The 13,422-nt window shown below is 41.3% G+C and overlaps 1 protein-coding gene across 3 annotated transcripts in view; it reads left to right on the forward strand.

Moving 5' to 3' along the window:
- CCSER1 (coiled-coil serine rich protein 1) overlaps window positions 1-10,854 on the forward strand; it is a 706,782-nt gene extending 695,928 nt beyond the window's left edge. For all 3 annotated transcript variants that reach the window (XM_035113300.2, XM_060278448.1, XM_060278449.1), the window contains exon 10: window positions 5,990-10,854. In XM_035113300.2, coding sequence (XP_034969191.2) covers window positions 5,990-6,475 — 486 coding nt within the window. In that variant the 3' untranslated portion in view covers window positions 6,476-10,854. The remainder of the gene's footprint in view (window positions 1-5,989) is intronic.
- The last annotated feature ends 2,568 nt before the right edge of the window (window positions 10,855-13,422 follow it).

Genomic DNA, 13,422 nt, shown 5'->3' on the forward strand with positions numbered 1-13,422 from the left:
GAAACTCACTTGTGCAGCTGTACCAACCATGACTGAAATCCCCACCCATCAGCTGATTGGGGGGGGGAGTCCAAACCTGCTTTCTCTGGAGATTAGCTGCATAAGCAGCCACCCACCTTCATCTCTGCTTACCCACAGACACCCAATGATGTCAGGTATGTGGCAGATGGGCATTATCTGGGCAAGGGCAGATTTGGGGCAGCATGTCTGGTTCTACCACGCTGGGTGCTGAGCCTAAAGGGTGCTGCAGGGAACTGCAACTATAACATAGTGAATTGAGCAGAACAGAAGGCAAGAGGTGGCGGGGGGGGGGGGATTTTCGCCTTGCACAGTGCACTGCTGAAATTTGAAAAACCAAAGTCTGCACCTGATTTGGGGGAAATGACCTTGTAGGCAAAATTGAAAGGCAGAGCAGGTTAAATGTGCCCCACAGGCAGAGACTCCCCACCTCTGTCCTACAAGGTGGTGTCAACTGAGATTATAATCTTTTGTATTGCTAGTGAATGGCCAGCTGGCATTTCCACAAATCACTGAAGATGCATGTCCAATGGATTTTGATGACTAGAAGTAGTAATGGGGTTGATTTTTTAATGGGGGGGGGGTATGGAAATGAATGTTTCTGATTTGGAATCTTCAAGCCCTTGGGCCTTAGTTTTCACCTCTTCCCTTACCACTCAGATATACTCGGCACCAGCAGTGATGAGAGAGTTGGAAAGGGCCTTCCATTGTCCTAAATGCTACTGCAGAAGCATCTTATGCACCATGACCCCTGGGAATATTTGATGTTAGTCATACTCAAGAAAGACCCAAATGACTAACTTTGGTCCATTAATTTCAGTTGGTCTATTCCGAGTACAACTTTGTCTAGTACAACCGTTTATTTGTTTTGATAGGTGCCGTGTGTGTGTGTGTGTGTGTGTGTGTGTGTGTGTGTGTTTTGGCTGCTGATTAATCATTTATATCTGAAAGAAGGCAGGTCATAATGCCAGTATTATTATTTTGACAGCTGCCATTAGATGAGTGTACATATTTTATGCCAATACGCAGGAGAGATGCCCATGCCTTATACCAATTCAGACCACTGGCTTCTGTCTCAGCATTCTCCACACTGACTTGTCAGTGGCTTTCCAGAGTTTCCAGACAGGAGCTTTTTCTAACCCTACATGGGGATTGACAACTATGCTTCCTTAAGAACATTTCCCCAACAGATGCCAAAAAATCTAAAGTACTTGCATGCTAAAGTAAGTTTTCACATTCAACATGTAAATCTGATTTTTTAAAAAAAATTAAAATATTGCGTTCAAAATTTGGGTTGTGAATTGGGAAATTTCAGTAAATTTAAAATGTTTTTGAATATTTCTTCCAATTTTGGTTTCATTTGTGTCTAAATAGCCTAGCTCTGTTATTCAGGGGAACATGCCTTGCATTTTTTTTTTCCATTAAGGCTCATTGTAAGTTCTTGCAAGATAGCTTTAGTCCAGTAATAGGAATTCTGAAACCTGAAGCCTTGTTTTAGCATGGGAAATTCATGCTACTTGCTTAAACTTTGCTCATAAAGCATTTGCCGGAGGATGATTAAATGGTCAGATTGTTTTCATTCTTTCTTCAGGGATGTCTTGCTCTCAGTCATTTTGTCATAAAAATTAAGAGCCAAATCAATTAAAAGATAATTAGGGGGTATAATTTTCCCCTTTCTTGTCATAAGCACACAACTTGCCCTTTTTGTAGGTCTTCTGATTTCAGAGTTGTGGAATTGAACATTTGAGCTGAGGGATAGTTCCACTGATTAACATGACAGCTAATGAACAGGTCTTTGCCAGCATATTCCTTTATCTGGATCCCAACAGTTGTTCTCTGTCTGGGATGAGAAGCATGAATATCGGCAGTCCATCAAACCATGTTTAGAAGGACAAAGGGGGAGAAGGATGTTTTATTTAAACACACACACACAAACAAACACTATACTAGGCAGGGGTGAGTATTTGGAGCAAATCTGTTTCTTCTAACCCCACCTTTTCAATAATCGGTAGCTTTCTTTCCAAAGGTCGTTCTTTGAACTGTTACAGGGATTTGATTTTGGGGATACAGTCCTTGAAAGTAGGTTAATATCGTATGAATAAGTGCATTTGGTTATTATCATTTTCTTGAAGTGCTTTTAAATTATAATAGCAAAAACAAAGGGCATGATCCACCTTATTTTAAGGTCATTATTGATTTTGTTAATCTCACATAAAGGAGACTTACAACTGCCTTAACTTTGGGTGGGTTACACTAGTACCCATACATATGGGGCTGAGTCAATTGTTTAAGACCACCTACAAATGTCCAGCTGAGAGGCTTAATCCCTAGTGTCACTCTTAAGCAGTTTGGTTAGGGGGAAACATCTGAAGATTCCGTCTATCAAGTCAGAACATTTGCACGTCCTTTGGATGTTTGTACCTCACCAAGGTCTTGGGCAAAATGTCTTTCCCAGGTAGTTGTGGTCTACTAGCTGTTGATACCAGGGAGAAACCCAGGGGCTTTCTGCATGCAGAAACACTCACCCTACCACTTAAATGTGATGCAATGCAAGGAGGTCAAATTGATAAACAGGGCATTAGAGTTTGTGTCAGTGATGATGGTATCAATGAGTTACGTTGGGCTATTTTTGAGAAAAGTGGCAGATCTGTTCCTCACTCTCACAACATTCTGATCATGCCTCTGACTGCTGGTGGATTTTGTAAAAAAAAATTACTGCTTCTCTTGCTTGCCTCTTAAATCCTAGTGCAAGACATAAAAATATTCTAATCTTTCTTTGAATGCTGGGATCCGACAGAGTTTGGGGATTTGCAGTGTGACGAGTTATGAGAAAGTTAATTTGAAATGTGATGACAAATAGCAGCAATAACATCCCACAAAATTTCCCCATTTGCTTCAAACGGTGAAAATAGTAGGAAAGATCTCCAGGTGCCTCGAAGAAGTCAACGTATATTAGTGAAAATACAAATAGCAGTGCATTTTTAATAGGAAATATATTAGAGCTTTCAGCATTAATCCTTTAAAGTCCTTGCTGTTTCTCTTGGTATTTGTTAGAGTAGAAGCAGGGGACCTTTGAACCAGTTGCATGAGACCTACTTATCTAGGAGAGGTTCCTGTGCACCTGGGGCCATGTTTAGATGACCAGCTCCTACTGGTACGGTTGAATTTTCTGCATGGTTGCTTGGACAAAACTGGCTCCATGGCTCCATGTGCCAAAGAAATGGCTCTCCCAATGCATGCATGTGTTAAAAGTGGATCCTGGGGCTGAAATACTATTCCTGTAACCCACTTTGTGCCTGGTGAGTTTTGTTAGGTGGTGAATCTGCCATCTCCTGGCACACGTCCAGTGCTTCACCATATGTGATTTTGATGTACTGCATTTTCTTTACCAAGCATGGAGGATATTGCTGTAAGGCAGTGTTAGCTGATCAATAGGAGCAGAATTCAGGTTGTTGTAAAAAATGCAGTGACGGTATAGGTGCATCCTAAAATCAATAAAGAAGAGTGGTTCTTAATAAACTAAAATGAAGAACCATTACCTACTCCAGCTAAATTACATTCTGTATTGGATCGTTCGCAGCACTGGGAGCTGGTGAGCATGAAACCAAGATGGTGCAGAAATCAAGCAGTTGACATAGTAACAGATGGGATATAGACCAAGGAGCTGATTTTACTGACTGGTAAATGAGAACGGCAGTTACATAAACTGCCAGGGCCACAAAAGCTTCTTGAAATCATATATGTATGGGAAAGTGTTGAATGGTTTCAGTTTTCTCTCCTTTCTTGGAAACATGTTAGATACTTCGCTTAGCAGCATGCTTAGCGATTTTTTTGGATTCAAGAAGTAAGTCAAAATGCATGAACTTGGAAAGGTATGGTTGAATGTACTTTGGGGCTTCTTTGGGGGAACCCTATGAGGGTCACATGCCAGTGGTGGGCAGAGTTAGAGGCACCAATGGGTGGCACAATAAATGTAAGTTTTACCTTTGTATAGTAGACTAGTTTCTACAGACTCTCTGTATCCCCCCATCCAGACAAGCAAGAGGTATTATCAGAGCGCAAGGCTACATTCCAGCCAGGCAAAAGCACTCAGGGTGAGAGGCAGGGCCAGTGGTGTGTGTTTTTTTCCTGGGAGAGTAGGGGAGAACTCCATGGTCCAGACAGACTCACCTGGAAGACTTTGTTTGTCCCCTATGCTGACGTTTCCCCAGTCCTGTTCTACATATTAAGCATTAGGCTCTTTATAAGTCACTGCTCCACTAAAACATACCCAGCTCTGCAATGAGTGTGTGCCCTTCACTTGCCCAGTGCTTCCAAAATAAATAGCTGTTAATAAAAGCTAAGAAACTATAGAAGTAGAAAACCTACAAAGCATGCAGCTTAGGGGAACTCTGAACTGCAAGCACCGCAGATCAAAGAAGCTTTTGTGGCTTCCTTAGATTTAGTTTCAAGTGGCCGTATCTGAGTTCTTAAAAGAAGCAGAAATGAACATGTCAAAAGACATCCACTGTGCCGGTTTGCACTGAATCTAGGCTAATATTAGTTGGGTTTTTGAAGTATATGTAAATGCCAGATTGAAGTAGCAAACAAATTGGGAAAGGATAGAACAAACGTTTAATTATAGTCCCGAATAACTTAAAGGACGTAGTACAATGGACTCCTGTTACAGCTAGTTCTTACACATGAACTGGAGCTTTAAAATGGTAATGTTACTCTAGCTACTGAAAGGAGACACACCGAAATGTGCTAATTGTGGTGCGAGTTATGACATACCTTTTAAAGAACTCCCTTGAAAGTTTGCATGGTCTGCATCTGGGGAACGAAGCATATTTAGGCTTCTCTCTGTCACTTCTTTTTTCTCTCAGCCTTTCATGCATGCATAGTTTAAGAGATTAGCATGAATAGATTTTCGAGTTGCGTGTATGAGAACCTGACATTGTGCATTGTGCTGTGTCTTTACAACAGAAGAGAAGCTTTGCTGGTTGAATTTTACCTTTCAGCAGATGAGTTTTCCTCTCTAAAAGGAAGGTTTTTAATGTGTCTTCTCTTTGGGGGGGGGGTAATAATTGCAGGGACGGGACAGAGATTGCATCCTGGTGCTTCTTTATAATTTAATATGGGTCAGCTTTGTGTGCAAGTGAGGGTTTTCCCTGGAGAACATGGTTGGTACTCTGATCTCAGCTTTGGACCTCTTTTATGTTACAAGAAGGAGGGTGGGCCCCCATTTCACTGTGGCTCAATTTTACTCCTCTTCAAGAATTTATCAGACTGATAATCATGTCATCATGAGGGTAGGATGACTGGTGAGAGTACTTTCTCTAATAATGTCACCGGTACCTGGGGGAAGAGCAACATTGGTGTGAGAAGTAGCCTGGCCTACCTAATTACTTTCCTTAGGAATTCCATATAGGAAGCTGCCTTATATCAAGTGAGATTTTTTTATTGTCACTGAGCCTGTATTATTTCTGTGACACAAACTTTGGGAAGAGGCATAGTTTAGTGGAAGAGCATCTGTTTTGCATGCAGAACGTACCAGGTTAAATCCTCTAGGAGAACTGGGAAAATGTTGCAGTGCCACTGCCAGTCAGTGTAGACAATGCTGAGCTAGATGGACCAACAGTCTTGTTCAGCATAAGCCAGTTCCCTGTGCTCCTAAGACTTACCAAAAGGTCCCCTGTGTCTGAGAGGGAGATATTTCACATGTTACCTGATCCTGGAGTTATAGCATGCTCTCTACCACTGAACTATCACAGTGACTGCAAAAGTCCTCCATCCTTTGCTTAGTATGCCTAAGGATTTCTGACAGCGTTTGATATTTGCCTCTGTCTAAATCAGCCATCGGTGAAAATGCCTAGTCTGTTGCAAAGCTGCAGACATTACAGGGAACATTTTGCACCCTCCAAGCTGCCTTGCTGTTAATACGTTCTGTTACTAATATTTCTCCTCCCTTTTTCTGTTTTCTTTGCCCCAGGCTACATATCTAAACAAAACGGTGAGCCAAACTCTCAACACAAAGGACAGAAAGTCAGCACATACACCCACCGAGGACCATTTTAGATATTTGCCGGGCAACCAAGCAACCTCCCACGAAAGCAAAAGCTGCCAGCTGTCAAGTGTGTGCCTCAGCAGCCTCCTGAAAGAAAAAGAAATCGTGGAGGTTCTTAAGCACACAAGAGAGACTTATGAAGCCCTGACTTCAGAGGTCAGCCAGAACGGCTTAGCAGGAGAAGCGCAAAGTGGGTTGAAGACAACAGCCAAAGCCGAGAATCTCCCTGTTTTTCCTGGGGCTCCGAAAGATCAATCTCCTGTCCCTCGGCAACATTCAACTTTCATAGGGAGGCTGGGACAGCCTCCGAGAGGACCAATCTCCTTACACATGTACAGCAGGAAAAACGTTTTTCTTCACCACAACCTTCACACATCTGAGCTTCAGACTTTGGGCCAGCAAGATGGGTAAATGGAGTTGGCACGTATTTATTGAAGACAGAGCCCTACATCTGGCTTAAGGGGCCACGATGCTAATTTAAAACTGACTTTTTAAGTTCTCATCAGCTGCTACCTACATACAGTTTTGAAATTAACTATTGTTGTCTATGAAATCAAAGGCGATCCCTGTAAAGTAAGGACTGGGAGTGGGGAGGTGGGAGGCTGGGTGGGGGCGGGGAAGGCTAGCATGACTTAAATGAGTAGTTGAATGTCTTGCGGAATTCACCCGAGTGTGAAATCCTGGATTTAAGGAAGTTGGTAACAAAAGCTCTATTGGCTTCATAGTGAATGGATGGGACCATCTCGATGGAATGTCCAAAAGACGCCCAATGTTTGTATGTGTGTGTGTTTCTCTACCGTCAATCACTTGCATACCTAACATTTCTGAACGCTATGTCAAATATAACATTCTGTTCTTTTAATAATGTTACTGTGAAAGTAGATGTGAGGAATGAATAGAGAATTAGTAAAAGGGAAGGAAAAGAAATTCCCCCAATGGTACAAATTCAACCGAGGAGGTTTCAATGATCTGTTTGGTTGTATTTTGGTTTCATTTTGTACAGTGAAGCTTTTCTCATTCATCATCAGACACAGCCTGTTTGCCCTTTCCATTTTGGGCAAGAAGCATAACAGTTTATTGGGATACTTGAATGAGGTGATGAGCCTCCTCCCCACACTTAGAAACCTTTTGAAAAAACCTAATGTAATTGCCAGCAGTAGGCAGAAAGTGTGACAGAATGTCCCCATCCTTCACACAGCTTATTCCCTTACATGAGATGCAGCAGTGGCCACCTACTAGAATGGTTTTAAAAGAGGATTAGACAAAGAAAAGCAGGGTTATCAATGGCTGCTAGTCATGTTGGCCATGGTCTCTTTCCACTGTTGGAAAGAGTTGCTAGGAATCACAAGAAGGGAGAGTACTGTAGCACTCAGGTCTTGCTTGTAGAAATTACTTTACCAGGGTGAATGAGTGGATTTCCCACACTATTCTGAGTATGGCTTAGTTGGATTATTACTCATTATTCAGGGATTGATATAATATCTGTAGTGGGATACTACTTCGGTATTTGAGGCCAAGTTCTAGAGTTAGTTTGCCAGGCTTTTTCAGTATCCTTTTATTTACACTTGTTTTGCTAAATCAGTATGTCAGTAAATGGAAATGGAAGAACTGGATGCCATCAAATTTAAGAAAACAGTGGATTTCTAAATCTGCATTTGCCATTGATAAACCAAAATGCTGTAAGAGAAGAGTGCTTTGCAAGGAGCCACATAATTGTCTTTTTAGCATCTTATCATCCTAATGGCATACAGAACACTGATCTTAAAGAAACAGAAATGATTCCACAATAGCATACAAGGCCTTTGTCAATGTCTATCAGGCTATTTAAGCGATTAGCTTAGCTAATGTGGCCAAAGGTGGCAATAAGGAATGTTAAGCTTTGTTGAAAATATTGCATTAGATTCTCACCCCAGCTGCTCTACATTCTGTGTTGAGAAGCAGGTGTGCATATTCAGATCCCCTTACATATTCTGAACTGTGAGCAGAAAAGCAGTACGTGGAATTTAAAAACACATACACATCTAGAACCCAGTTTTCCGGCTGACATAACCTGTGCTGCATCGGATTGTTCTTTGTACCTTTTAAATGTGGGTCAGAATATTCAGTTTTGTCAACTCCAATCACCACTTGAGAATGGAAATGGGATCCAGTTCATCCTTTCACCAACACCACTCCTGGCTAGGTGATTGGTGCTAATAAACCTGCTCTGAGTATATTTCGTGTGGAGCTCCTTATACACCACAGTTCTATTCATGTGTTTGGGTGAATGGGGGGGGGGGCTTAAAGGGGCGTGAGAAAGCGCACACACATCTGCTCCCTCCATGGCTCTGCACATGCTGGCTCATCTTCTGAACTTTGCATATTGTGCATGAAGAGGCAAAGGGAGATTCTAACAGTGTTTAGCTAACTGTGCTTGGAGGTTTCCGTGCCACCGGGGACCCTTCATTGTTCCATATGCTTAGTATCAGAACACAGGAAGATCTGCAGTAGAGCCAGCAAGAGTTGGGCCACTGGGGGCAGACCTTATACTCATGCCTGCTTCCCACTTTAAGTGGTCATGCATTCACTCCAAATACATAGAGCATCATGTGCATATCCTCAGTCTGGGGATCTGGAAATTGGGATCAATGAGCTTTTATATACCTACACAACTCAAGAGCTCAAATTGGAAAAGTTTGCTGGAACCAAGAATCATATGAACAGATTGGCAAGATGTTTCTAATTCTAAAAAGCAAATTTCATGAAATGAAACAATATGAATAATGCTGAAATTAATGTTCCAAGGCTGCAAGGCTGTGCCTTGGAATGAGTCCCATACAAAAAAAAGTGATGTGTCCTTTAGACTAAGTCTGTGTAGGGTCGGTGTGAGAATATGCTTTAAAATACCTGATGACAATTCAAGTTACATATTGTTTTATCAACTTAATGGGAGACATTCATTGTAGAAAACCTGGCAATTGCTGTGCAGCAGAATAATTTAAATATTGATAATTCTTTCTTACATAATGTATTTCTCTTGGTCACATTCTGGCTAGGATTGTTAAATACAACTCTATCATATTTACAAGGATGCAAGTCCCATTTTATTGAATGGAGGTTATTCCCCTAGTAACTATATCTGGGACTGTTGCTTTTGGACCACCAACTTACTAGGGAATGAATGCCACTGAACTACTTGAGAATAATTTCTGAGTTATATGCATTAAAATGGCGCTGTGAGAATATGTACGCCCTTTGGGTTTTCAGAGATGAGAGAGAATGGTTCAAATATTGGAAGAAAAATCACTCCTTCTTGATCAGATGGTATGTTACTGTGTGGTTACCACATGTTCACTTGATAGTATTTCTGGAGTCAGAGTGGCATAGTGCTTAGAGTGTTGAACTTGGACCAAGGAGGCCAGAATTAGGACCTCTACTTATACGAAACTCACTTACAAGCCTTGGGCCAGTCATGCATTCTCAGCCAATACAACCTTGCAGGGTTGCTGTGGGATAAATTGTGGCATTCGTTATAAACAAATAACACATTCTACAAAATAGAGTGCTGCAAAAATGCAAATGCGGTTTAAGCAGACAAAGTGATTATGATTTAGATTCACCCATCTAGTTCAGAAAGGCTGGCCTGGTCCATACCTGTCATCACGATGCCACTCTGCTCCACAAGGTAGCATAAAAAACAGTAAGTGTATTTTTCTATCAATAGCATGATTTCAGTGTTCAGTTTCATGTTTTCCTCTTCTGTTAATGAAACAAGTAGACTGAAAAATATATTGGCCTGCTGTTCATTACAGATTTCAATCTCGGTTGTGGTAAGAGTTGCCCTATTTCAATTCTGCCATTTTTTTTAAAAAAAAAATTAATTCCATAATCAAAGCAATTCTTTCCAGGATTCAAATGCACTATCCTACAATAAAAAATAAAGCTGCATCTTCCATTTTATACAAAAATGCTTGTTTATTTCTCGGCTAGGCACTGTTTGGATTACGTTTTGTAAGCCGGGGGTGGGGGGTAACCGTCTAAAGCTATGAAAATGAAATTTCAAAATGCTACTATTTTCTTGGCGGAATTTTTTTTAAGCTAAAAATTATTGGTGAACAATTAAAGCAAGGGATAGCTGCTAGGCTTTTATCCACTTGTAGCTGTTTTGTATCAATATTTTTAGCATTGTTATAGGACTTCTTGTAATACAAACAGGCTGTTTTCCCTCCCACAAGGGTGGCAGCTGTGTACAGTGTAACGGTACCTAAAAAGCAAAGGTGCTTTTGCAACATCCTCTTGTGTATATTGTAACTCATAAGACAAACTTGTGGAGGCATTCTTTCAATGAATGGATTCCTTTGTACTGAAATCTCTAGTTTTCTAAGACAGTTCTCTGTATAAAAATGATTTATACATCTTTCCAAGGCTGTACATATCCAACCTTCTGACATCACGCAAGGGAAAAGGACTTCTTATTTTTTGGCAGATATGTCTCTCTCTCTCTTTTTCTTTTTTTTGGAATATGTCTATAAAACAAAAGCTTAAGTCTTGTAAAACCTCTAAGGCAAATTGCTTCTTCCAGAGCTGCTATCAGTGAGTGTGACTTCCAGATCACAATGGCAATGTAATTGATATTTTAAGGAGAAGGGAATCCTTCAGGGAGAGAGAAATGGGTTTCACTTCAGTCAAACACCCTGCATTCCCCCCCTTTCTAAAAGCAAGAAAAGGTACTGTGCAGATTCTAAACAATCTTTATAAATTAGAAGAGCCGTTTTCACAGAAGTAAATAAATAAATTAATAATAATAATAATAATAATAATAATAATAATAATAATAATAATAGGAGTTATTCAGTAAACTCTATGGTGCTATCAGTAACACGCTGTTATAATGGCTTCTAGGGTGGCATACATCCTTACTGGAAAAGTAAGTTTATCCTGACCATATCCGATTGAAAAGACCTTAGTCATGACCTACTTATATCCCATTGAGTGACTTCTGTTAGAGCCTGCCCACTGAAGTATATATGTAAGCAGAGGGTCAAGAATAGTTCATTCATATTTAGCTTGCCAAGCAGTGCACTGGCATACAGGTGAATTTATTCTGGCTACTACAACTAGGGTATGCATAGCAATTGATAGATCAAGCTAGGTCCTTTTCATGTCATGTCAGCTTTGCTCAATCATCACTTCCTTCGGTCCCCATTTGCTATGCAAAAGAAAGCACACACAAAAACCCACGCACACAAACCCTGCATGCAAATTGTACAATTAGTATGCACTTTCCCTGATTCTTCACCTGGAGGAGAAACAATGGACAGATCATAATAGGCTGTGTATCTGCCAAAGGTAGGCCTCTTTTTTCAGCATTCACAATGAGCGACTATTTCCCAAGTTTCAAGCCCATTAAACATCACTTTCCAAGAATTCCAGATAATGTCTCCAAAGCAAAATAAAATAAAATAAGGCATGTTATTCTTAGGTGACGTACAGGCCTCATATGATCTCATGTTTATTTCAACCCATCTATCTTTCCCGAAAAGCCTTCTGCCTAATTCCCCAGTCCACATCCAGAAAACGAAACCAAGTTTCAGTATGCGATACTGCATATACTTGCATTCATTTCTTATTACCTTTAGGATTCCCTTTTCTCACCTGCTCTGTTGCCTTCCACTACTGTCAAAATAAAGAGATTGTAAGCTCCTTGAGGGCAGGGATTTTTTATTTTTATTTTTTGCTTATGTTACCCTGTGAAGTGCAATGTAGATTGATGGTTGTGCATAAATATTAAATGATGCTAATGTGGAGCCACTGAGGGGGACTGATTGTTTCAAAGTTTGTTCAAGCATTACCTGCATTTTCATACATATAGCAAGAAAATAGATTTATACCAGGGTCAGAGTATTTGTCCAGTATTGTCTTTCCTAGGGGTGCAGAGGCCCTTCCAATGTTGCTGGATTACAGCACCCATCATCACTGACCATTGACCCTGCTGGCACAGTTGGAGTCCCACAAACATCTGCGAGGACACAGGTATTCCCAGCCCCCGTTTATTCAGACTTGCCATGGCGCTCCAAAATCTCAAACACAGCTCTTTTTTGTTGCGTTACACCTACTCCTTTTAATTGCTAAGGACTTTCTCAGAGACAATCTGAATGCAAGGCATGTGCTTTACCACACACCAATGCTCCCAGCCCCCCCCCCCCCGGGAAGGTTATAGATAAAAAAGAATCCTGTGCAATCTAATTGCATGAGCCATCTTGCAGATAAATTCTTAGACTGAAATATAATGGCTGCTCTGGCATCATGACCTGCCACCTCACACTGAGCTCTGCAGCTCATAATTGGACAGATGATTTCTTAATTATTACAAACATTGGTTGGATGAGTGTTTAACTATCACGGCTGGCACTTTAGAGGTCACGAATGCTCCCCGCCATCACTGTGCTTGCCTGTACCATGGAAGGTCTCCAGCCCTGCAAAGAGCCTAAGAGAAGAAGTGTGCATGCACACGAAAGCTCATACCTATGACAAACTTAGTTGGTCTCTAAGGTGCTACTGGAAGGATTTTGTTTGTTTGTTTGTTTCGACCACGTCAGACCAACACGGCTACCTACCTGTAACTAAGAGACATTTGTCATTCAGATTTAGACTTCCCTGATGAACATTTGCTTTCATGTAGGGTACCAGGCAACAGCAGAGACCCACCATACATTATAGCAGCATTTCCTATGGAGATTGTATTATACTAACTAAGCCTACTAATTGATTTGGACAGCTTACCCTATGAGGATTTAAAATGGTTTGGTCACCACCACCCTTCACAATCTTCCTTTCTAATAGTAATTAAAAAATGGCTTGGGTGATGTTTTGCTGCACAGGTGCAACACGTCTCTCCACCACAGTTTCTCCTCAGTAAAGGTAAAAGTAAAGGACCCCTGGATGGTTGAGTCCAGTCAAAGGCAACTATGGGGTTGCAGTGCTCATCTCACTTTCAGGCTGAGGGAGCCAGCGTTTGTCCACAGACAGCTTTCCAGGTCATGTGGCCAGCATGACTAAACCGCTTCTGATGAAACAGAACACTGTGAAAGAAGCCAGAGCACACGGAAATGCTGTTTACCTTCCCACAACCGTGGTACCTATTTATCTACTTGCACTTTCGAACTGCTGGGTTGGCAGGAGCTGGGACGGAGCAATGGGAGCTCACCCCCGTCGCGGGAATTCGAACCACCAACCTTCTGATTGGCAAGCCCAAGAGGCTCAGTGGTTTAGACCACAGCGCCCCCTGCATCCTCAGTACATTAACCTCAGCACTAGATGCTGTTTTGCTTTTGTCTTCTGCAGCTAACTATAAGATTGGGCCTTTCAGAGGGTCTTTT

This window comes from Zootoca vivipara, chromosome 9, assembly GCF_963506605.1.
Source record: "Zootoca vivipara chromosome 9, rZooViv1.1, whole genome shotgun sequence".
NCBI classification, from domain to species: domain Eukaryota; kingdom Metazoa; phylum Chordata; class Lepidosauria; order Squamata; family Lacertidae; genus Zootoca; species Zootoca vivipara.